This window comes from Sturnira hondurensis, unplaced genomic scaffold (genome assembly GCF_014824575.4).
Source record: "Sturnira hondurensis isolate 20B ecotype Veracruz unplaced genomic scaffold, ASM1482457v3 Scaffold0018097, whole genome shotgun sequence".
Taxonomy (NCBI): Eukaryota; Metazoa; Chordata; class Mammalia; order Chiroptera; family Phyllostomidae; genus Sturnira; species Sturnira hondurensis.
This window is the reverse complement of record NW_028090728.1, coordinates 2,324,147-2,346,458: the sequence shown is the minus strand read 5'-3', so window position 1 is coordinate 2,346,458 and position 22,312 is coordinate 2,324,147. Positions and strand designations below refer to the sequence as shown.

Genomic DNA, 22,312 nt, shown 5'->3' with positions numbered 1-22,312 from the left:
GAGGAGGGGGAGGTCAGAGCTAGGCTGGGGCCGGAGGGAAGAGGATGAGGGCTTTGACTCTCGAGTGCCCTCAACCCTCGGTCTGCCCAAACCCCCAGCTCCCCATAGCAGACCTGGCTTAGTTACCCACATCAGCTCTCTGGGCCTGTTTCTCCCTGGGCACAAGGGGGTAGAGAAATGGCAAACCTCTGCAGAGGGCCACCAAGGTGGCTTCATGGCATGGGGATAGTGGCACCCCACCCTATGGCAGCCAGGACGGCTCTGCTTTTACCCATTCTAAACATTTTGGTTCTCTGTAGTATTTTATTTGAGGAGAAATAGGTTTCAATACTGGACAGAATGTTTGGGAAATGGAGGATGGCTTCTGAGACCTCTGCCAGCTCTAACCCCGAAGGAGGAGTGAGAGCCCAGGGCACGGCACGCCTCGATGTCATGGAGCGTGAGCCTGAGAAACATCTGCTTCGACCTTATGTGTGCTGCCTTCAGTGGTGGGAGTGTGGGGGAAACAGCCCTGACCCAATTGGCAGAGGGGCACCCAGAGTGCCGGCCTGGGGTTACTGAATTAGGGACCTCTAGAGAGATCTCTGCAGAGAGGAAGCTTTACCATCCCCAAGCTTTAACCTGGTAAGTTATTGTCTTAAAATGTAATTAAATAGGAAGAAAAAACACAGAGATCAGAGGTGAGAGGAGGACCAGAACGTTAAGATTTCTGCCACCACGAATACCAGCTAGCAGCCTGCCCAGCCTCCCCGGGATCACCCACAGCCAGACTATAGCAGGCACAGCAGGCAGACTTTCCTCTGCCCTGTCCCCACATCCACACCTCCAGACAGTGACTCTCCCCCACCAGAGGATGCTGGGAGCTAACTGCTGGCCCAGGTGGCCCTTCCCACTGGGCAGCAGCTGGGACGGGAAGCTCATTAATGTTGATGATTTCAGTGTTGGCCTCCTGTGTCTGGTTCTCAATGGAGAGGGAGAACAGCTCGTTCCTTTCCCTGTGCAAAAGCCCTTTGTCTATCAGAACATCTTATTAAAGTATCCTCTCTTTTCTAGTAACTAACTCCCAATGCCTTTATCTCTTCTTCCAGGGACACGCACATGCCCACCTCATAAAAACCTGTGAACCATCATGATGGGTGTCCTCTGAACCTTCTCCACGTTCTAAAGAACATGGAATAAGGTCCTGAAGGTCTGCTTCCTAGAGCTGCAGAGGAGGAGGGAGGGAGAAAAAAATTCTCTGTTGAAGAGAAAGTGGAAACAATGAAGCTAAATGTGGAGAATGAACTAGATTTCTCTAGAGAAATAAAATGGCCTGGCCTTCCAGTCTTTGTTGAAAGGAGATGCAAGAAGAAAGCAGCAAGTGGGGGAGACACCTCCCAACTGCTACTTGAAGAAACAACACGCAGGAAGGCTTCTTTTCTTATCTGATGGGTGGTCATGCAGACATGCCAAGTTTTGGCATCACTGAACTAACTGAAAGTTATTATTAATTGAAAACAAAATTCAAGAAGCTAATCTGAAAGGACAGAAGGTACCAAATGACAGCATTAGGATCATTAGACTCCAGAAGGTTTGACTCAGAGGCTGCAGCTGAGGGTGTGAGGGTCTCCCTTCAGCAGACCTAGATGCAGAACCTCCTATTATAGGCCCATCCCCACGTGGCCATGTACAGGGTGGGGCAGGCACAACTCAGCAGCCACACAAGAAAGAGATGCAGGGTTTTCAGTGGATGTCTCCTGCTGAGAACTGCCTGGTTACCTACAAGGTGGGCTGCCCACAGCCACATCTGTACCACACAGCAACTGGGCTGTGGGCAGTCTTCAAATGTTTAAGGACCTACCATGTGAAGAGAAATTTGTTTTCTACTGTTGTTCAGGAAGGCAGACCAGGGCAGCAGTTATAGGGCGATGTGATGGATATAATCACAGCAGCTCCAACTTGCAGAGGACCTGTCTGTGTCCAGCCCTGAGCTAGCACTGGAAATAGACAGTTTCCCTTCTCCCTCCCTGGTGGTGCTGATTACTCTGACCTCCTAGGGGTAGGGGACTAGTGGCATCGGCCATAAGTGGTTGGACCTAGACACGAACCACAGACTCCTTGGCCCTTGCTTTTCTTTCACTGCTGTGCTGCCTTCCAATGTCCAGCCAACAGGTGCATTTGGAAAGAACGTGCTTCCACGGGCTGACCTGAACAGCTTATTGCTGAGGATGTTAAGGAAAACGAGGCAGGCAAATTGCTGTCGGGGGAATCACAGCACAGTGTAGAGCCGGACCAGCTACCTGCAAGGTCTCTTCCAACTTGGAGCAAAGGGCTCCATATGCTGAGAGGGGCTGCTGGCTCCCTCTGAGCTCTCGCCTCACTTTCCCCTGGAGCTCCAGCTAGGCTGACAACACAGCGGAGTGAAGAAGCCTCAGCCTCCCTCAGCCACAAGTTATCCCCCAAAGTCCTTAGGCAAACTGCTCTCCCCAGAAAGCTTCTCTGAGGCTTTACAGGGCTGTGGCGAGGCTGCACCTCAAAGTGCTTTGTGACTTACAGGAAACAATGGGGACATAACCCACCCATAACTGTGGCAGGTCACACCAGTGCATCCTGGGGCTGACACCTCCAATTTCCTCTCTTCCCATTTCCTCTACCTCCCACCCAGCAATTTACACTCGAGATAGGAGCAGCTTTTGTTGGCGTGAACAATTGGGTTGGTGACAAAAGTGTTTATTTCCGTGGCCCTGGCCAACACTGCGAGCTCTCTAGACAGCTTCCACTCTGAGCAGTCTGGCTGCCCTCCAACTCGACTGAGGGGTCCTCAGGGCACATTCTGATCCTGTCACTTTCCAAGCAACTGTGCCATTTTCCCATCTGGAAGGCTCACTGTTCAGTCTGGCCCCAGCACTTGGAGACCCTGCCTGACTGCCTTTTGACTGATGGGGGAGAAAGAGGAGGAGACACCAGAAATGACTGAGAGTAAGACCGGCAGCCAGGGGAGCTGTGTCTGTTCACATAGAGCTGCCTGGCTCCTGAATCTTCCACGCTGAAAGGACAGCCTCCCACTGGTCCCCAGCACCGTTCTTTCCTGCTTGATTTATAAGACAGCAGTGTGGGCTGGTAGGCTCAGAGTTGGAACAAAACAGAGGGGAGGAAAACGTCATGGGAAGAAACCTATTTTTGAAAACTGTGAGCTGACGCCAGGAGATTAGGTTGTTTGTCTTGGCTGATGGGTTTGTTTTAAAACACACACACATACACACTCTGACGCACACACACAGAGTACCCTTGCTGTCTGGGTCTGCCCTGGCTGTCTGGAAGCACGCTGGCTTTGTTCAGCCTCCCCCTGCTGCCAGGAGGTCTGTTCTGTCCACTGTGGGCTCCTTGTCAGCAGGAATTCCGATGCTGACAAAGCACAGAGCTGCTTTGAGAAGCCCTCTTGGTTTCTATGCTGTTTTCAGACTGATCTCAGACCCTGGTACCTTCGGTAACGCCCAGAAGAACCCCCCACCGTAGGCTGGGAGTGGAGGCTGAGAACACACTGACAGGATGCTGGGTCCCATGGAGTGTGGCATGTGGACAGCTGGACCTACTCAGCTGTGGCAATCCTGGTACGCTGCTGGAATGGGGGTGAGGTTTGGGAACCAGGGTGGGGCTGGCAGCCGGTGTGCACTCTGGCTCCAAGAGCAGCCCAATCACACAGTGCTGTGGAGATGAGCTGTTCTTCTGTCTCTTGCACTAAGCTGTGAGTTCCTCCAGAGCAGGGATCTCAGCCAGTGTACCTGTGGGCCTCTGGGGCTTTGCTCTGTGTTAGGCCCAGAACAGGCTTCCACCCATCCTCTCCCCGCCGGAGCCGATGGCTTCAGAGGATAGAGGGGGCTTGACAAGAAACAGCTCAGGACCAGGAGCAGCCACTTGGCAGTGTGTGTGCCTAAGGGACAGGGCCATGAGAGTCGAGCCTTCCCAGGCAGCAAGTGTGTACCAACAGCAAGGTGGGAGGTGTGGCCCGGAGGGGCTGGGGATGACAGCCCCGAGTACAGGCAAGAATAGCAACAGAAGGCAAGTCCTGAGGACTCCTGCCAGTGCACCAGGCCAATCTGGCTCCTGATTTGTTTACTCAAGTATCTTGCCTCCCACTGAAAAGATCTGGCACCTGGGAGTGCACAGCATCCTTTCTCCATCCCCTGCGGAGGTCACTGCTTCTAAGGGCAGAGCCACTGGCATTCTCTACAAAGGCCATAGCCCTCTGGGAGAGGTGTGGTGGAGATCTGGCTGCTGGTATGGGCCTGGCTAGCCTTGGAAGCAGGGTCTAACCTGAGGGCATCCCTACAGGCCAGCCTTGCTCCTGGACACCTTGCTGCCATGCTTCTGGACATGCACAGCATCCAATCAGCAAGATAGCCTCGGGAGCTGCTACATGAGCGGCCTTGGCCTGGGAATCCTCAGTGTTTGGGAACAGAAAAGGGGCTTCAGCTTCATCTTGGTCTCAGGGTGGCTGGTTCCCATGTACAGGAGAGGGTGAAGTCCCACTGCAAATGCGCACGGCATGCAATGGTATTGAGGGAGCAAAGTAATGCACAGAATCACACATATAGTACCAGAGCATCTCAATTACATTTGAATAAACAGAAAAAAATCTCAAAGAAAATACCTCAAAGCATCAACTGTGGTAATTTGTGGATGCTGGCATTAAAGAAAATTATCATTTTCTCCTTTGAACTTCCTTTTCTTTAGATGGGCATCTATTCTGCAACTGGCATTTTGTAATCAGGAAAAAATGTTATTAAGGAAAATAAAACAAGAGAGAGCCTGGCACCAGCCTCTGGCTGTTTCCACCAGTGCGAGGCTGGGCCTGGCCTACCCAGGCTTGGTCCCTCCCACTCTGCTGCCTCCTGGGGCCCAGGGCTCCCACAGGGTGAGGTCCCCTACCTGGAGCAACTCCAGATCGGACGAGTCCTCCTGCCCAGGCACCATTTCCGTCAGCATCTCAGACATAACTTTTGTGTTTCCTCGGACAATGTCCAGTTCACTCCGCAGCCTGGCGATCTGTTGGGGCCAGGAGGAAGGAGAGGTCAGTCGCCTGTTCCTGGCTTGTGACAGGCCCATGCACAGTGACACCTAAGTCACACTGCTGAATGAGTACAGCAGTGAAGCCTTCTCATCTCCCTCTGGTCTGCATGTAAGGAGGTTGGCAGCTCCTACAGGGTGCTGATGGGGGAGTGAGGCCCCCTGAGAGCATGGGGGCTCTGCCTAGGACGTTGAGGCAGCACTGTGCAGGCACGGCATGCGGGGTGCAAAGCGAACTGAGCTGGTCTGCAGTCTTAGCTCTCCCATCACAGGACCTTGAGGAGGGAATTATTCTCTCAGGCTCTGCTGCTGCTCTTTCAAGTGAAGGGTGGAGTGCGTGATCCCTAAGGCCCATTCAGCGTTGGGATCCTTGCTAAGGAACCAAAGAGTTACAGGCTCCAGCTCCTCTAACTACTGTGGTCTTCTGAGAGGCTGGCCAGTGTTAACCATGCTTTCCTGGTGTGGCAAGAGTGAGGGAGAGGGACTGAGAAAAGACTACAGGGAGACCCACTCCTCCTAGCTCCCTACCAAGGGATAACACAACCCCTAAAAGCTTTCCAACCTGCCCACCCAACAGAGCTCCCCAAAGCCTGGGCCTGGGCCATCTCTCCTGCAGCAGGAACACAATAAGGACAAGCCTTAAGCCCTCTGGACCTCAGTTTCATCACCTTAGAAAGGCGAGGATAATACCCATCATCTCACAGGGCTGCTGTGAGTAACTGACGTGAGAATGTCCGCACAGAGCTGGCATGCACGTGCCCACACTGCTGCAGCGTCCAGAGAGTGGGGTTTTGCTACCGCTCTAATTGCATGTGACCTGCACTAACAGTGAAGCCTTCCTGGATTCTCCCTGCCCTCCCCAAGGTGCCACCGGGCACTCCTCCCTCCTTTGGCAGGCCTTTCTGGTCAACAGGACGACAGGCTCCCCTCTGCCTCTGGCTTTCCTGAAGGGTGGGGGCCCACGTCTTGCCAAGGAGAGGTTTGTGGCTAGGGAAGCCCCACATTGTGACAGTGAGAAACCTGGTGGCTCTGCAGCTGGCTCCCTGCCTGCCTCTGCCTCCTTCCCCCAGGGCAGTCAGCACTCACACCCTCTCGTCCACCCCACACTCCACATTGCCTGCTCTGGCTGTGGGGAGACCTCCTCGTGAGCTCCCACGCACTGAATGCAAGTTAGCGGAGGGGCACAGTGGCCACCCTGCTTGCGATATGTTCATCTTCCCTCTGGGGAGAGGGTGGCTCAGTTCTGCCCAGAGGAGCAGAGCCTGGAGCCAGAGGCCTTCTTTCCCAGGGCTCCTTTTCAGGCCTGGTCCTGGCCCCTCCAGTGCATCGAGGCCCAGTTTGTGTGATCCCCATGTATCCACACGGGGCTTCACTGTCTCTCCTCAGCAGTGCACATAGCACTTAGGTATGCATTTCCCTCAGCTGCCCCTCAGGAGTCTAAGACTGTCCAGTACCACGGGGGTGGCAGGGGTGAAGGCTGGCTGCTGGGAGGAGCAGCTCCTCCTCTGCTTGCCTCACCCCTCCTTGGCCTAGGGGTGAGAGCAGGACGGCAGGCACTGGCACAGCCCTTCCCTTAGCCAGTCAGAATTGCATGCCCTGGTATTAGATGAGGCTCCTAATAATGACATTGTTGAAAATATTAAATAAGGATTTAAAAAGTATAAACATTGTATGGATTTTTTCCAAGTCTGACCCATCCTCAAATTTTAACTAATGTAAATTCTAGAGATTTACCCAAAGACCAGGCTCCACATCCCAGCTAAAAAAAGGCCAGTCTGGGGTTAAAGGGCACCAGCTTCTCAGGAAGTCACTCAGCAAAGGCAGACACACGGGACAAAAGCAGGAAGGGCACTTCCTGAAGGCCTCCGGGTCCCACCTCAGCCTCCACAGATAAGCAGGGCCTTGCAAGGGCCTTGCTGATGGCTGGCCTTCCTCATGAAATAAGTCTGACCCTCTCTGAACTCTATTCCTGTGCTCTTAGCCTCACCTGCTGCCAGTTTCCTCCCCACCACCCATCCTACAAACCACCCCCTGCTGCTACAGCCCCATACTCTGTGCCCCCTGCCAACACACCTCACCAGGCAAGGTCCCGCTCCAACTTCCAGACCTTTAGTAGCCCCATGCCCTGGGCTGCCTGCCAGAGACTGTGCAGCTCTGCTCTCAGAACCTGTGCAGACTGCCCTGCACCAGTGACCACACTCTCCTGTCTTCACACCTGTCCCCCAACCTTGTCTCTCAGTCCTCAGGAGAGGGGCTGGCCCTTCAGTCTGTGGGCCACTGACACCTAGCACAGTGCCTAGTCTGGGAGGCCCAGCTTGTATCCCCAGAAAGGGTGGGTGAGGATGGCTGGCTGGTGTGCCTGTGGCCTGGGAGGATATGAGTACCTGTTCTGAGTTGGCTGTGATGGGGCTGGTCACACTCAGCACCGGGGCCTGTGGAGCAGAGTAGGGAGCGGGAGGAGGTGAGGAATAGGAGCCGGAACTTGTCCTCTGCTGCAGCTGGGACCAGGACCTGGTGGCAGCTGGATCCACTTCAGGGACACTCTGGCACAGCAACAAAAGTCCTCTGTTTACCTAGGATGCCTGTGCTGCTGGGCCTGGCACCCGCCCCATCCAAGGCAGCGCTTCCTACCATAGCTGCCCACAGATAGGTGGGGGCCCAGCACTATAGCAGCCTTGTAATGCTGCAGGGTACCCTCTGCTCCCAGGCTCTCCACTGAGGAGGGGGCTCCCAACGGCTCCTCCCTCTGCTCACCGCGCAGCCAAGTACAGCAACTCCAAAGGCAGTAGTAAAGGTGCTCTGACAGGGCTCTGGTCAGGGTTCCCTATGTGAGCACCACCAAGGGACCTGGTAGGTGGGGCTGCTATTAAGTTTTGTTTCTCACAAATCCTTATTTGGAATCAGAAGATTACATTTTGGCTTTTACAAGTAGTGTAATGTAAACACTAATTATGCAATTTAATGAATGTTCTTTGTAATTACAGGAAAAACAACACACAAGGGGGAACCCCAAAAAGACCAGAATTCTCTTCTGGAGGGTGGGCCCCTTGTGGCACAGGCTTCCCCTGCTAGGTGAATGTTCTAGGAGCCCATGTGCATCAGTGTGCCAGCTGGTGTTGTGAGAGGCTGCCATTCCACTCCAGTGAAATTTTTCTGAAGACTCTTTCAACACATTGGCCTATTTCATGATAGGTGATTTAGGAGCACACCTGCCCACACTGCACTGAGCACGTAGCAGTTTTTGACCAAAACAGCATGACTCCTGTGCCACGACCCTCCCCTTTCACCCCATCTCACCCCGAGCAACATTTTTTGCTTCCCCAGATGAAGAAAAGTCCTTAAAGGGAAATGTTTTGCCAATGTGGAAGAAGCGAAACAAAAAACAGCAGAAGCACTAAAAAGCATCAAAATCAATGAGTTAAAAAACCTCTGAGCAGTGAAAAAACGTCTTGATAGGTATATTGCGTCAAATGCAGGGTACTTTGAAGGTAACTGAAGTTTGAATATGTAAGAATACACAATTTCTTATAAATTCTGGTTTTATTTGGGTCTCTCCCTTGTAGGTCTGTGTCATTATTGGAAGAATAAAACAGGCCATACTTATTCCACAAAGCATAGGAGATGGTCTGGAGGGATCATAATGAGAATACTGCTTTGGAAAGTATAGCCCCTTTGGTTTTCCCTATGGGCATCTCCAGCAACCTCTTGAGCATTAGCTGTGTTTACACACGAGACCTGTACAGGCACGCTGTCCTTCTCGCCCCAGTTCAGAGACAGGCAAACAAGGGCCAACACGGCAGAGTGCTCTGGGACGGGGTGCCTCTCCCAGACCACAGAGCTCCCTGGCTCTCCCCCAGGCCAGCGCTGACTCCTAGCCAGCAGAGGTGGACACCAGATTCCCTAGCAAAGGATGATGGGCTTCACCTGCATGTGGTAGGAACCTCAGTGGGAGGCCTCTAAATGGGTCCTTCCCGGGCTTTGAATCCCAAGCGTGTATGGGCTGATGCTGAACACTCATATTGCAAAGTAAATTTTAAATACATTTGATAATGGGTCCTTTTAGATCCACCTGGTTAACCTGTACAGCTGAAAAAATCAGAAGCAGCTCTCTGCTCCACCTCCAAGACGAGCTCAGCCACTGCACTGCCGACACCCAGTGTACTGGTACTCTCAAAGGGAGATGCTGGCACCCCCACGCCAGATCCTGGAGCCTCTGAAAAGCAGGTGCTAATGACCCTCAAAAAGTGGTTTCCCCAGGCAGCCATTGCCATGAACATGTCTGAACCGATTCCTCTGCTCTATTCTCCCACAGTCAGTATGAAAATAGGGGAGATGCTGCAGCCACTTAATCCCCAGTCAACCAGCTGTCTCACTCTTGCATTCAACCTTGTGGCTAAAAAGAAATGCCCTCGAGCTTTGAGAAGGCGTGATGACACGCTGAATAATTCAAATGGAGCCGCAGAAGGGCAGTGGCAGTAGCTCGCGTGCTCTGCCATAGGTCTTTTTAGAAAACGCCAGCTGGAAGCTTACCCGCTGTGGTGTGTGTATGGGAGACAGAGCGTCCAAATCTGCCATAGGAAACTCAACCCCCTTCCTCTTCAGCTCCTCATATATATGCACGACGCCTGTGAGGTCAGGACTGCTTCGAAAGGCATCCGCCCATGCCTGGGAGGATAAGAGGCCTGTTAGGGAGCATTTCTCACCGCCTTTCCCAGGGCTTGAAAGTCCAAGCAGCTCAGCTTGCTGTTTCAGAGGCCAGTGTGCCCTGTCCCCGGATGCAAGAGCCCTGGCCAAGCCCACTTGGCCCCACCTTCTGCCAGTGCTGTCACAGTGCAGACGGCAACACCCTGGTCTTGCAATGGTGCTGTTGAGCATGAACAACACACCAAACTCAGTGCAGCCTATGCAGCGTTTCCGTGGAGAGGAGCCAGAGAGATTCTACCCTAGCTCTGTGGAGTGTCCTAAACTGCAGGCGTTTCCCTGACCACAAGGACCTTGACTCCCAGTGATGTGCAGTCGAAGGGCGTGGAGAGGCCACTGTGGGACTGCCCGCTCGCACTCTGCAGAGCTCTCCTGGGGTTGTGGATGGGGCAGGAGCCAGAGGCAGATTGGGTGGAAAGGAGACACTGAGGTGTGACTGAAAAACTGGCTAACTCTAGGATTTCTAGGGAGGTGAGAGGATGCTAAAGGAGATGCTGCTAGGCCTGCGCAGCTCGGGGCAGACGTGTGTGACCACCAGATTCCCAAAGATAAAACAGTACAGACAGGGAAGGACAGATTCTAAACAGGCTGCCACTTACCATTGACTCATGAAACTCTTTATTTTTAAAGGTTTTATTTATTTATTTTAGAGAGAGGGGAAGGGAGGGAGAAAGAGAGGGAGAGAAACATCGATGTGAGATAGAAACATCGATGTGAGAGAGAAACAGCAATCAGTTGCCTCTCATACACACCCCCACCCAGAGCAAACCCGCGAACCCAGGCTTGCGCCCTGACCAGGAATCAAGCCAGCAACCTTTCACTTTACAGAATGACGCCCAATCATCTGAACCACACCACAGAGGGCTGCTGATACTCTAAAAAATTTTTTTAAAAAAGATCTGTTCCTTGGAAGTTACAAAATACAGTTTTAAAAAGTACACCAAAATGACTCTCCCAAGCAGGGTCTAGCTCTTCAGAGTCACCCCATCACCATACAACCTATGGAAGAAGGCAGATTCCCTGATGCCCAGGCCTCTGTTGCTAATTCTGTTGTCTCCAGCACTTAAATGCCTCCCTGGCTGCCGCAACAGGTTCCAGCCAATCCTCAGGCAGCCACAGAATCTCTCTCTCTAACCAGCATACCTACTTGAAATTAAAAGGTCAGTTTCCAAAGTCTTATTAATTACAATTGATGCATCTCACTTAATATAGTCACTCTGACTTCCTCAATCCACTTATTTAAGTTGCATACTCCAGGATTTAATCCCCTGCATCAGCACAATCCCTTCTGGGTTGGCCAACACTTCCTTCTGGAGTCTGAATGGGGCCGAGGGCGCTTGCTGAAGCCTGTCTGGGGGCGGACTAGCAGGGGGGCAGCAACAATGGGGGAGGCTGCCCTTCGGGAGCACTCCTGAGCCCCACCTTCCACCAGCTGCTTTGGCATCAGCCACCTGATTCAAACTCCAGTGGAGGCTTGTGACTCCATCTTCAAAAGCACTAGCATTTTGAGTTTAGGGTCTAAACTTTAGCGTCTAAGCCTAGTTCCGTAGCCCTGGTCAAATAGCTCGCTGGACTGAAGCAAAGTCCCAAAGTGCCAGGGTTGCAAGTTCCATCTCTGTCAGGGCACATACAAGAGGCACCTGATGAATGCATGAATGGGTAGATCAACAAATCAATGCTTTTTGTTTTCTTCTCCCTATTTCCCCTTACCTCTCTCTTTCTAAAAAATCAATAAATAAAAAAATTCAAGAAAAGTAAGATTAGTTTCATAGCCTCCAAGGGAGGCTGGGGAGAAAACAGCACGCTAGTTCTTCCTGGTGTGGCTCTCAGCCTCTGTTGCCATGGGAGGACAAACAGCTCAGGGGACCTCTTCACCTGGGCTAAATAGGAGATGAGAAGAACGAAGATTAGTGAACCACTGCTCTTCTCTCTAGTCAGTTGTTAATTCTTGGGGCATCTGCCCAAACACCAAATCAACAGGACCTTCTTCTACGGCACCAGGAAGGGAGGGGGAAAGACACATCCCAAGTTGGGCCAATCAGCTTTTCATCTGCCCTGGGCTTGGCCTGGGGCCTGGAGACTGCTGGGCTACTCTGTGGGTAGGTGAAAACTGTCCTCACCAGACATGGGCCTGGCCACTTTGTGCCAGCCCTGGTCCTGTACACTTGAAATGGCGCAGCTTGTGTGCTGAGAGGTGCAGACACACAGGAGAAGATTTGGAGGGTTTTTCTTATCCCGTCTGTCCCTTCCACAGGCCCCATCATACCCCAGGGTTCTAAGCAGCCTTGCCTTTACATGACAAACTTTCCTCTGCCTGGGCAAGCCAGAGTTGGCATCTACTATGCAACTGAGCAGACTTGGCTAATCCACACCTTCCCGCCTGCTGCTATTTCAACCCCTGTAGGACACCCCTGCACAGTTTCAGTCAGGTGGCTGCTAAGAAAACATATGTCAGGGCAGCATCTGCACTGAACAAGATGCTGCCAACAGGGGAATGGGGCGGGCACAGGGCGCCTTTACAAGAACAGTTGTATGTGGAAACAGAGAAGCAGGAGCAATCCAGAGACGCCATGTGCCTTGGACATCTCGCTGGGACAATGCCCAAATGCCTCACCCTTGCCAGAGAAGGCAGCCAGTCAGCAATTGTTACGTGAGACTGAATTCAGTCCTCACAGGTACTAAACGACCCTACTGTCTTACTTCAGAAAACCGAGCAAGATGGCCACCTGGGCTGTCACCAGACTAAGGTGTCATGGTAAAGCAGAGGGCCCTCTAGAAAGCTGACCCAGAGAACGGAGAATCTGTTCTCCAGGAGAAATGGAAAACCTCAGGTGGCCTGGGTCCCCAACTTGAAGCCCAGGAACCACAGAGGTGGTGCTGGCAGGCTATCTTATCAAAAAGCAAAGTAATAGGGCAGTGCTGGCACCTTGTGAGGGGTCCCTGTCACAGGCGCTGGCTGGTTAATGACCAAGAGGCCACCGCACTGCTCTTTATGTAGTTCTTGCTTTTCCTGCCTATGCACCTACAGTATTAGGGGCTTGAAAGACCCAGGGGAAGGTCTAATGGGGGGAAAAAGCCATGCTTTTATCTCCTTTTTCCTTTGGTTTATACATCAAACCCCAGATGAACCATATCCTATTCATTTCTATACCCAAAGTTTTAAATCATCAAATTTCAGGCCAATAAACAATTACTGATTTAAATGGTGGGTTCTGTTCTCTGCACCACAGGAGGCTCCTGCCATGTCCTGCTCACATCCCTGGACCAGACTGTTGTTCCCAGAGGCAGGGTCCCTGAAAAGCTGCCAGTCCACACGAATCCAGCCACAGGCCCACCACCAGCATTTCCACCTTCTAAGAACACCACACCCCCAGCTCCCCTTGCTCCGGCCCACCTGCACCACTTCCTTCATTGGGAAGAGAGTATTTTTTGACTCTAATTCAGGGCACGGTAGGAGGGAGAGAAGCAGGACAGGCGTGTCCATAGCGAGGCCACCCTACCAGGATGACAGCATTTCTGCTTCTGAGAGCAGTATCAAGGGAAGGCTAAGGGGTGGCACACATACTCTCCTTGCATCCCCCACAGACAGGACTCACTACGAAACAGAAAGAAATGCAGCCAAAAAGCTGAAAGTTGCGAGAGGTTCAAAGGCTGGGAGTGAGAGTTGGAAAGCTGCTCATAAGGTGGCCCTGCTCTCAACACCTTTCCTCCCAGGCTACGAGGGAGAGGGTGCCCTCCCGGAAGGGCCAGCACCCGCAGCAGGGCAGGGAGCACTGAGCACTCACCCCCAAGCAGGCACCACTGTCAGAGCCGCACACCCTGAGGGCAGGGCTGGGCTGACCCGGCTCCACCTTCCAACAACTGGGCTGTGATGAGCACCGGGAATGTCCCGAGAACAGGGATGAAGAGGACTGCAGAGCCCTGGCACCCACACCTGTAGCCGGATTCTCTTCCATCTAGCTGGAGCTCTATGGTGGCCTGCTGCCACTCATAGTCTGGCAAGAGAGCCAGTGGTCTGTACCCCGACCCCTAGCCGTGTCTCACCAGGGAGTACACTTGCTCTTGCTCTTCCAGACTCTCTGGGGGACTTTATTTACATTCATCACGTCAATAAAATCACCTTCTTTCTCAAAGGGGTTAAAAAAGGTTGACAGGATGCAATACCCCTACGTGCTTGTCAGATGGGGTGCAATGAAGATGCCACGCCCTGGGGAGGATGTGAAGCCAACTACAACGCTCATGCCAGCAGAGGAGAGCACAGGCCGCTGGTGTGATGGCCAGGCCGGAGCACAGGCATTCCCTGCCACCTGGCAGTTCCACTTTTCAATACTAGGTCGAACCACATGAAATGGCTAATATTTGACCATTTTGACCAACAAAGATGGCAGTGGCAGTTCCCCCTATTAACTTAATATGTACCCAATAAAAATGGACACGTATTCTCACCAAAAGACGTGCTGGATGCTTATAGCAGTCTTTTCCATGCCAGCCCCCCCAAATACCAGGGCCTGCCAGCAGGGTGAAGGATAAAGGATCTGCAGGGCACATACCCAGCAGCTACAGCCCAGTGACCTGACTGCTGTCCAGTGACGCAGTGAGGGCCACAGCACAGCCAGGCCCACAGACACCAGCATGCTGGAACACAGCCTCCACTGATTAAGTTCGAGGACAGAAGAGCCCATCTATGCAGTGAGAGGCCAGGCAAGTGGTCACGCCAGTGGGGTGGGGCTTCTGGCTGTGTGCCAGTTTGCTTCACAAAATGGGGGCTGGTTACAGGAGTATGTTCAGTTTATGAAAATTTGTCAAGTTGTATGTATTTTTAAATATTCCATTTCCTGAATATATAATTCAATAAAAGGTAAACAAAAAGGCCGATCTTATTTATTTTTTGGCCCAGCCCATTGCAGAAGCCAAGCTACCTTGCCAGCTCTGAATGCTGCCTGCTTTCCTCTGTTGCTTAGCCATGACCAAAGATGAACATTCTTTTTTTAAAAATGATTTTATTTATTTTTAGAGAGAGAAGAAGGGAGGTAGAAGGAGAGGGAAAGTAACTTTAATGTGTAGTTGCCGCTCTTGCACCCCCAACCAGGGACCCGGCCCACAACCCAAGCAACGTGCCCTGACTGCGAGTCAAACTGGAGACCCTTTGGTTTGCAGGCTGGTGCTCAATCCACTGAGCCACACCAGCCAGGGCTGAACATTCTTTAGGAAGCTTCTAAACCTGGGCAGGAAGAACTCTCCCCTGTTAGGTTTTTAAGCCCACCTGGAAGCACCCTTACCTAAAACCCCTTGCACTTTCCCAGCTGGACCCAGGAGACATTGTCCAGAGTGTCCTGGCCTCGCAGGGGCCTGCAAAGCCCTCAAGGCTCCATCCACTCTCTTCCAGACACGGGTACACATGCTGTTGCCAGGTCAGCAGGAGATGTCCTCCAGATATGGGTGCAGACAACTGTCCTGCTCTGATGGACTAACAGACTCAGGGCTGGGAGCAGAAAGGCAGGAATGCAGGCCCCCATCTCACACATAAGGAGGTTAAAACTCCTGCCCAGGTCATGGAGTGGGAAGCAGCAGTGCTGAGGCAGTGCTGACTCCCACAGGAAAGCGCTGGAGGTCAGGGCAGGGTGTGCTGGGCTGGCAGCCCAGGGAGAGATACCCTCAGCAGGGATCCCCACACAGCCATGGCTTGCCTGGAGACAGGCCTCTCTGGGCCTGGCCACAGGAAGTTCTCCTTCCCAGCTGGAATCCAGAGAGACTGTACCTGGGGCTCCCGTGGGCTTGCCTGGTTCAAGCTACGATGCCCCATCCTTTGTGAGAAAAAACCACTGTTCACTTTCCTGACATCAAATACTCAGGGTGCTGAGGCAAGAGAGTATACTGGGGACATCCAGAATGAGGGGTTTGTTGGGGCGTGGGTAGGGCGGGCAGGGGATGAGAAGATTTGCATCTGTGTGTGTGTGTGAGAGAGAGAGAGAGAGAAACAGAGAGAGGGAGAGAAAGGGAGAGAAGTCTGGTAGGTGGAACGAAGGCACAGGAACGAACTGAGGGACCACACAAGGGCTCTGTGGCCACCCACACTACTCCCTTCCTTAGAGCTCCAGCAAACAACAGTCATTCATTCCTTAAGAGAAACAGCAACTTACTGAACAACTCATGATGTCAGGGCTCTAGTCCCTGGGATGGAATATCCCTCAGCTCTTGGGGAGCTCAGAGGGAGATGGGATGGGGACATTCACACAGAAGTAGCTGGAGACCAAAAGTGGGTGATGGGAAAGGGTGTGACATGCGCTGCAGACCTGGGTGGGAGGCCTCTGAGGGCTGTCTGAATTGGGGGCAAGCCAGCTGACCCAAGTGCTGGGTAACGCTTCCAGGGAGAGTCGGCAGACTCCTGGGCTCAGGCCCTCTCTTCTCTCTAGCCTCAAGGGCCACACGACCTCCAAAGCCCACACCCTAATCACACTGCCCCTGCCTTCTTAGCCCTGCCCCCACCCCCAGTTGGCTCTCCCCTCTCCTCTTGGCTCCTACAGAACCTTAACTTTCCTGTATCACAGCACTAACACCCCACATTGGATGAGCTTCTTGACATGTTTGCCTTTGAACCTGTCACCAGGGTGCTCTGTCTAAAATCCAGATCTGACTGTATACACCTAGCTCAGAAACCTTCACTGCTCCCCACTGCTGACAGGCTGAAGAAGCAACTCCTCACTGTATATGGCCCATAAGCCCTGACCATCTTTCTGGGCTTATCTCCTGGCCCCAGACATTCTTCATTATACTCCCTTCTCCATGTGATAGTTTTAAAACATCTTCTCTTTAAGAGATACAGCTTAGTTCCCTTACTTTTTCTTTCTTTTAATTTTACTTATGTATTTTTTAGAAAGGGGAGAAAGGAGGGAGAAAGAGGAAGATAAACTTCAAGGTATCATTGCCTCTTGCACACCCCTACTGGGGACCTGGCCTGCAACCCAGGCACGTGCCCTGACTGGGAATTGAACCAGCGACCCTTTGGTTGGCAGGCTGGCACTCAATTCACTGAGCCACACTAGCCAAGGCAGACTCCCTTATTTTTGAGGCTGGACCTGCTGACTCCTTCTAACAAACTGAGTGACAGAAAAGATGGTGTATGACTTCTGCGACACAGTCCCACCAGGCACTGCAGCTTCTTCCACATGCTCCTTCGGGTCACTTGCTCTAGGGAAAACCAACTGCCACAGCACAAGGACACTCAAGAGGGCCATGTGACAAGAAACCCAGACATCTTACCAGCAGTTAGCAAGGATCCATGGGGGTTAGCCACCTTGGAAGTGGCTTCTCCGGCTTCATTTAAGCCTTCAGATGAAGCCCGGCCAGCCAACATCTTCACTGCAACCTCACAAGCTCCTGAGCCAGGGTCACCTAGCTAAGCTTCTTTTGAATTCCTGACCCACGGAAACTGTGAGGTAATGAACATGTATTGTTTTAAGCTGCTAAACTTGGGGATAATTTGTTACAGAACAATGAATGAAGAATACATCCCGAATGTGTTGACTACCCTCTTTAATGCACCTGGGCCTTTGTATGTGCTATTCTCCTTGCCTGAGATGCTTCTCACATGCTCACCACTTTCCTCACCATCCTACACCGTACAACAAAAATGTTATCTCCTTAGTAAACTCCTCGTCAATGCCACCTGCCCGCTACCCCCCTGCCTGCCCTGGAGCTGCCCCGCCATGTGACTCACTAGCCCTGAACACAGCTCTGATATGACGACCTTCCTATTCCACCTTGTCCCTGATGGCTCAGGGTGCTGCCCATGCCACACATGCCCTGTGGGCAGCAGAGGGCCAGGCACCCATAAATTTCAGGGAAGCCTCTGTCAACCAGCTGGAGAGCCACTGCTTAGGGTCTCAATCCAGTGGGATGAGTGTAAAAAAGAAGTATTTTGCAACAACTACCTACATGCAGAAGCCTCCACTCTTTCTTGCAAATGATGGGTGAGCATGAGGACTCACTGAGAAGATGCCCCATCTTCCTCCAGCCCAACACACTGGACAAGAGGAGCTGACCTACCTGGATCAAAGCAAGCACCTTGTCCTGTACGATGGTAGGAGGGTTGTTCTTGGGAGAGATGATTTTGACCAGAACACTGTCGATGAAATCTCGGCTGGCCACAAGGACATGGAAACGGTGGCCACAGTTCTTCACACATGTCTCCAGCACCTGGTATGGGAGGGAAGGAAGGGGGTAATCACTGCGGGAGCCAGGCACCGAGGAAGGCCGCAGAGTCTCCACCACCCCTCTGCCCTTCTCCCAGGTCATCTCCCTGGCAGTCTCCTTTGGAGCTGAACCTAAGTGGCACAGGCCTCTGCCACCAATTCATGCTTCTTGGTGAGGAGGCAGCCCTTGGTTGACTGCCCCTGTGCAGCAATCGGCACTTCGTTGTTCACTTAGGCAACTGTCTTGCATGAGAAATATGATGGTGTTTCAGTGGGATCCAAATAACTGAGTGATCTCTGAAAATTAGTATTTTAACTCCTCTCTCTGGGCTTCTGAATGTGAGGAATTAGCCAATGGGACACATGCTCTGCTACAGAGAAGGCTGCTATGACAGCCTGAACTACCCAGTGAGTTATTGGCCCTTTTATGTGAGGAGGCAAACATGCACATACACACCTCTCACAGATACACGACCCTGCCTCTGCTACTGAAAGTGAAAACAACAGAAGGATTTCCATTCTTACTGAAAGGCTGGGGCCTCTGTTGCTGTGGCAGCTTTAAAGTTCTTGTACACTTCAAACCCCACCCACTCCTCCCAGTAAAATGGGTGACACGGGCCTTAGTCCCACCCACTCAGAAAAGCACAAGCATGTGTAGGTTCTGGCCAGAAGGCCAGTATGTGCTTGACCCTCAGTGCCACCACTTTTTCCCTGAATGGCCTAGAACAAGTCTACTGGAGGCTCAGCGTCCTCATCTGTAAAGTGGGCATGTGAGCACCCCCTTCCAGGCCTGTGGTGAGGGTGAAACAGAGCCTGCACAGGGAGGGCAGGAGAATGACAGCCACAATTATATGATTACCACTAGGAGGCTGTGGGACACCTTCGAGCTCTCCCTGGCTTTGACACAGCTTTCTGAACTGTTTAGCTCTCTGGAAAGTCAGCCCACGCAATTACCTGGTCCTCTTCTGTTAGCGTCCCCTAATGCCACAGCTGGCTAGTGGGGAATGTCTCCTTGGCAGGACATCACCAGCAACAGGAGACATTTGCCCCACTGACCTGACCACTGGCCACCTTATGCAGCATTGCACAGAACTCAGTTCATACAATGAGTCACCACCTGGACAAAGGATCACCACAAAGACAGGCATGACCTTACCATTAACTGCAGACTGCATGCCAGGCAATGCAAAGGATTCCTTCCCATTCTACTTAATTTCATTTGCTTCTCACAACCTATTTTAAGTGGGTGCTATTACCCCATCTTCTTAGAGTTAGGAGGCTTAGAAAAGTGAAGAAACTGGTCTGGGTCAAAGTTGCTGGTCAGTGCTAGACGCAGGGTGGGACTGCCACCAGCCTTCTCTGGAGCCCTTATCTCCTCACCCAAGAGGTGACAGGCAGGACATGCTGAATTCCTCATTAGCTATGAGGTGGGTGTCATCCCCCTGTAGCAATGAGGAAGCTGAGATCTGGAGATGCTGGAAAGTTCCCTGAGGAGACCAGGGCTGGAGGCCCCCCTGAGCCTGGCAGCTCCCCACTGGTCAGAGCTGTTCCTCCTCCACCACTGCCCACCCCCGGGAGATGAGATGCCAGCTTCCACTTGGCCTGCCAAGGATGTCTCTGCAGCTCAGCGTCCTCGGCCACTGAGGTCTGCCTCTGCTCACACTGGACTCCAGGTGACTAGAGGTAACAGCATTTACCTGTGCCCTGTGGTAAATGCTGAACCGCAGGTCAGCAGGTCTCTCATAGTGACCTGTGGAACTGCCAAGATGAACACGGGTAGTCTTCCTGCCCTCAGGAAGTCACCACCACCCTTCTTTTGAGGATCCTCTAAAACCTCCTCCTAACTTTACCTACACAGGCAGTGGGCTGCTGAGGCCAAGGCTGGTGGCAGGAAGAATGGCTTCTTTCACGAGGAGCCAGAAAAAGGATGAAAAGGAGGCTGGGGAAGAACAGGTGTGGTGGGAGAGAGCACGGAGAAAAGGAGCAGGGTGGCTGCGGTGGCAGGGTGGCTGAGGCAGCAGGGTGGCCGAGCTCTGCCCCCGCATGCAGGGCAGCCCTGGACCAGGACGCACTCCACCCCGAGGGAGCAGGGCCTTGCGTTCCCCTGCATAGCAGCCTTTACAGCCAGACACTGTGGAGCTCAGACACACAGGCTTGGAAATGTCCTGGACAGAGGTGGCCTGAGCTACAGAGCAGCCCCAAAGCCGAACAGAGCAGGAGATGCAGGAGGTCTGCCCTGGCTGCCAAGGACCACCCAGCCCAAGGAGGCCCAGTGACCATTTCAAGTGGCTCTACCAAAAAGGTCCTCGGAAAAATCTGTCCCTGTGGGTTGTAGGGCATGAAATACACAGTAGCAATTTTCCAAATGCAGCCAAAGCCCACAGAGTTAGCAGAAGATGCATCTAAACAATGAGAAACAGGAGTCTTCCGTCCATACACTAGGTCCAAGCAGAGAACTGAGAGGGACTAATAGGGTAAGTGAAGACAAAGACAAAGAAGCCATAAAAGCAGACATGGACCATGCACACACATCAGACCAGGGCCTCTGAAATGTGCAGGCAAGGGATCTGAATATTCATGAGTCTCCAAAGGCATCACTGGATTTTCAAAGACCTGATTGCTAAAAAATTAAAATATTAAAAATTAAAAATACTCAGGAATAAATTTAATCAGGAAGGTAAAAGATCTGTACCCTGAAAATTATAAACCATGATGAGAGAAACTGAAGACACACATAAATAGAAAGATATCCTGTGTTCATGGATTGGAAGAATATTATTAAGATGTCAGTACTACCCAAAGCCATCTATAGATTTCACAGAAACAGGAAAAGCAGTCCTAAAATTCATATAGAACTACAAAAGGCCCAAAAGTAGCCAAAGCAATCCTGTATCACAATGCCTGATTTCAAACTATATTGCAAAGTTATAGTAGGCAAAACAGTGTTGTACTGGCATAAAAAGAAATACAGACCAATGGAACAGAATCAAGAGCCCAGAAGTACCTGGCTGGCGTAGCTCAGTGGATTGAGCACAGGCCTTTGAACCAGAGGATCAAGGTTCAATTCCCAGTCAGGGCACATGCCTGGGTTGCAGGCCAGTTCCCTGCAGGCCAACTCCCAGCAGGGGACGGGCGAAAGGCAACCATACATTGATGTCTTTCTCCCCCTCTCCTTCCCCTCTAAAGATAAATAAATAAATTAATTTAAAAAAAAAAGAGCCCAGAAGTAAATCCACACATACACAGTCAACTACATTTGACAAGGGAGTCAAGAAGACTCAGTGGGGGAAAGGACAATCTCTCTGATAACGGTGGTGGAAAAAACCGATGTCCACATGCGAAGGGATAAAACTGAACCCCTGTCTTACACCACTTACAAAAACGAACTCGAAATGGACTAAAGACTTAAACGTAACACTACTGAAGAAACTGTAAAACTACTAAAAGAAAACAGGGAGAAAGTTCCTTGACGTTGATCTTGGCAAAGATTTTTTTGGATCTGACACCAAAAGCAAAGGCAACAAAATAAAAAATAGACAAGTGGGACTACATCTAACTAAAAAGTGTCTTCACGACAGAAGAAACAATTGGGAAAATACAAGGCAACCCACAGAATGGGAGAACATATTTACAAACTATCATCAGATGAGGGGTTAATATAAAATGTATATAAGAAACTTACACAATGCAATACCAAGAAAACCCCTCATAATTCTATTTTAAAATGCACAAAGGACTTAAGTAGACATTTTGCCAAAGAAGACACATAAATGCCCAACAGGTCCGTGAAAAGATACTCGACATCACTAATTATAAGGGAGCTGCAAATCAAAACCACAATGAGATACCTGTCAGAACAGCTGTCATCAAAAATAGGAGAAGTAACAAGTGCCGGTGAGGCTGTGGAGAAAGGGAACCCTGTGCACTGGTGGTGGGAATGCACCCGGTGCAGCCACTGTGGACAACAGTATGAAGATTCCTCAAACAACTAAAAATAGAACTACCATATAATCAAGAGATTTTACTTCTGCATACTTATCCAAAGAAAAGAAAACACTAGCTTAAAATGATATCTGCACCCCCATGTTCACTGCAGTATCATGCACAACAGTGAAGACATGGAAACAACGCAAGTGCCCACTGATGAATGGATGCATAAGGAAAATGTGGTGTGTACTGTATACAATCAAATATGATTCAGCCAGAAAAAGGAATAAAACCCTGTCTTTTGCAACACAGATGGAGTTGGAGGTCATTAGGCTGAGTGAATGAAGTCAGACAGAGAAAGGCAAGTGCTCTCTTACGTACTCATACAAATCTACAAAAGCGCAACTTGTACAAGGGACTAGAATGCTGGCTGTCATGGGCTGGGG

At 51.4% G+C, this 22,312-nt stretch overlaps 1 protein-coding gene across 12 annotated transcripts in view; it reads right to left on the bottom strand.

Annotated features, from left to right (window-relative positions):
- Window positions 1–22,312, bottom strand: part of TOM1L2 (target of myb1 like 2 membrane trafficking protein) — a 119,830-nt gene that overhangs the window by 23,737 nt on the left and 73,781 nt on the right. For 5 of the 12 annotated variants that reach the window (XM_037068753.1, XM_037068746.1, XM_037068751.1 and 2 more), the window contains exons 4-7: window positions 17,794–17,943; window positions 9,577–9,711; window positions 7,431–7,589; window positions 4,909–5,025 (exon numbers count right to left, since the gene is read on the bottom strand). In XM_037068753.1, coding sequence (XP_036924648.1) covers window positions 4,909–5,025; window positions 7,431–7,589; window positions 9,577–9,711; window positions 17,794–17,943 — 561 coding nt within the window. The remainder of the gene's footprint in view (window positions 1–4,908; window positions 5,026–7,430; window positions 7,590–9,576; window positions 9,712–17,793; window positions 17,944–22,312) is intronic. The other 7 variants (XM_037068749.1, XM_037068756.1, XM_037068757.1 and 4 more) reach the window with 4 other exon arrangements.